This window comes from Saccopteryx leptura, chromosome 2 (genome assembly GCF_036850995.1).
Source record: "Saccopteryx leptura isolate mSacLep1 chromosome 2, mSacLep1_pri_phased_curated, whole genome shotgun sequence".
Classification (NCBI taxonomy): Eukaryota; Metazoa; Chordata; class Mammalia; order Chiroptera; family Emballonuridae; genus Saccopteryx; species Saccopteryx leptura.
The window spans coordinates 356,515,399-356,516,854 of NC_089504.1; the positions used below are offsets into that span (position 1 = coordinate 356,515,399).

A 1,456-nucleotide genomic window follows, 5' to 3' on the forward strand; every position below is an offset into this window, starting at 1 on the left:
TTGAGCACTGTTACCATTACAAACAGGAAAACCATTAAAGGTGAACGTTACTGGTGTCTGTGTATGGTGGGGCCCCTCCTTCTTTGGCGATGCTGGATAAACGAAGCTTCGTGGAAAGAACGTACCGGGGTCTTTTCGCCTCTCAGCAAGGTGTTATTTGGGTGGAAGGAAAGCAATAGGAATGGGGAAAGGGGATCCCAAGGATAGAGGCACTTAGGGTTTCCATTGAAACCCACTGAAAAAAATCTATTGGCTGTTGAGTGGGAAGCGTGGCTCCTCCCCCCGGAGGCGGAGGCGTCAGTTCCTCCGGACCTTCCTGGGGAGGTTGGGTGCCTGGCGGCTCCTGCCCAGCAAGATGCCCTCCAGCCGCCTGCAGTGCTCCCGGAGCTGCTTCTCACGGGGCAGCAGGAAGGTGAGGACCTTGTTCCGCACGATGCCCCGGTCCTCCTCCTCCCTCAGCCGCTGCTTCACCCGGGCCGCCTGCTCCTCCTGCTGCGCCAGGGCCGCGTTCATCTTACAGAAGGCGTCCTCCAGGCAATGGATGGCCTTCGAGGCCTCGTTCTTAAAGTCCTCCAGCTCCCGCTGCACGGCGGCCACCTTCTGCTGCAGGATCTCCAAGTCAGGTGGAGGCAGGAGGCCGGAGGGACCCGACGCAGGGAGGGAAAAGTCCCCGGACTGGAGGCCACTCTCCACCATCTTCTTCCCTTGTAAGGTGTTCACCTTCATGAGAATGGACCCCGCCTGGTAGAGTGGTTCCATAGTCTTTCTTCCCGTTGGGACAAAGGGAGGGCACTAAGCCAGGTCAGCCAGGTTTTCTCTGGGGCCGGGGTGGGGCGGGGTGGGGTGAGGGGTGGGTACAGACTAGAGACAATCATCTGGAGTGGGGAAACCTATGTATTGTGACATCAGGGCCTCTTCAGCCAATCAGGAAGAAAAACCACAATCCATTCATTTGCATACTTTAGTCCACTTGATTGGTTTTCAGAGCTTTGTCTGCTTATCTATCCAAAAAGTATAGGTATCTAACTGTCGCTCCTGAGATGTAGATTCTGATCGTTTGATCAACTCATTACCCATCCAGAACCAGAGCTCGATCTCTCCTTTAACCTGAGAGACAAGCTGAGGCCCAGAGCAGGCCAGGCCCGACTTGCTGGCCCGGAGGTTGGGTGACCTCCCCCACTGGCAGGGGGCCTGGAGGGGCTCGGCATGGTTTCTGGGCTTCAGTACCTCATTGGTGAAGCAAAAATATCGTAAAAGCCTGACTTGTCATAGCGCAGTGGATAAGACACCGACCTGGAATGCCGAGTCCCTGGTTTGAAACCCAGACTTACCCGATCAAGGCTAATACAAAAAGCAACTACTACTATGAATTGATGCTTCCTGATTCTGCTTCCTTTCTTTCTCTCTCTAAAAATCAGTAAATAAAATCTATTAAAAATATATCATAAGAGATAAT

The 1,456-nt window shown here is 53.6% G+C and overlaps 1 protein-coding gene across 1 annotated transcript; it reads right to left on the reverse strand.

Moving 5' to 3' along the window:
• Positions 1–297: 297 nt before the first annotated feature.
• CCDC182 (coiled-coil domain containing 182) lies at positions 298–759 on the reverse strand. Its single transcript, XM_066366431.1, has one exon. The coding sequence runs from the start codon at positions 757–759 to the stop codon at positions 298–300; it is 462 nt and encodes a 153-aa protein (XP_066222528.1).
• Between the last annotated feature and the right edge of the window lie 697 nt (positions 760–1,456).

Bases quoted from the DNA above. Each gene is read 5' to 3' on its own strand.
- CCDC182 (XM_066366431.1), bottom strand. From the start codon at position 759: ATGGAACCACTCTACCAGGCGGGGTCCATTCTCATGAAGGTGAACACC.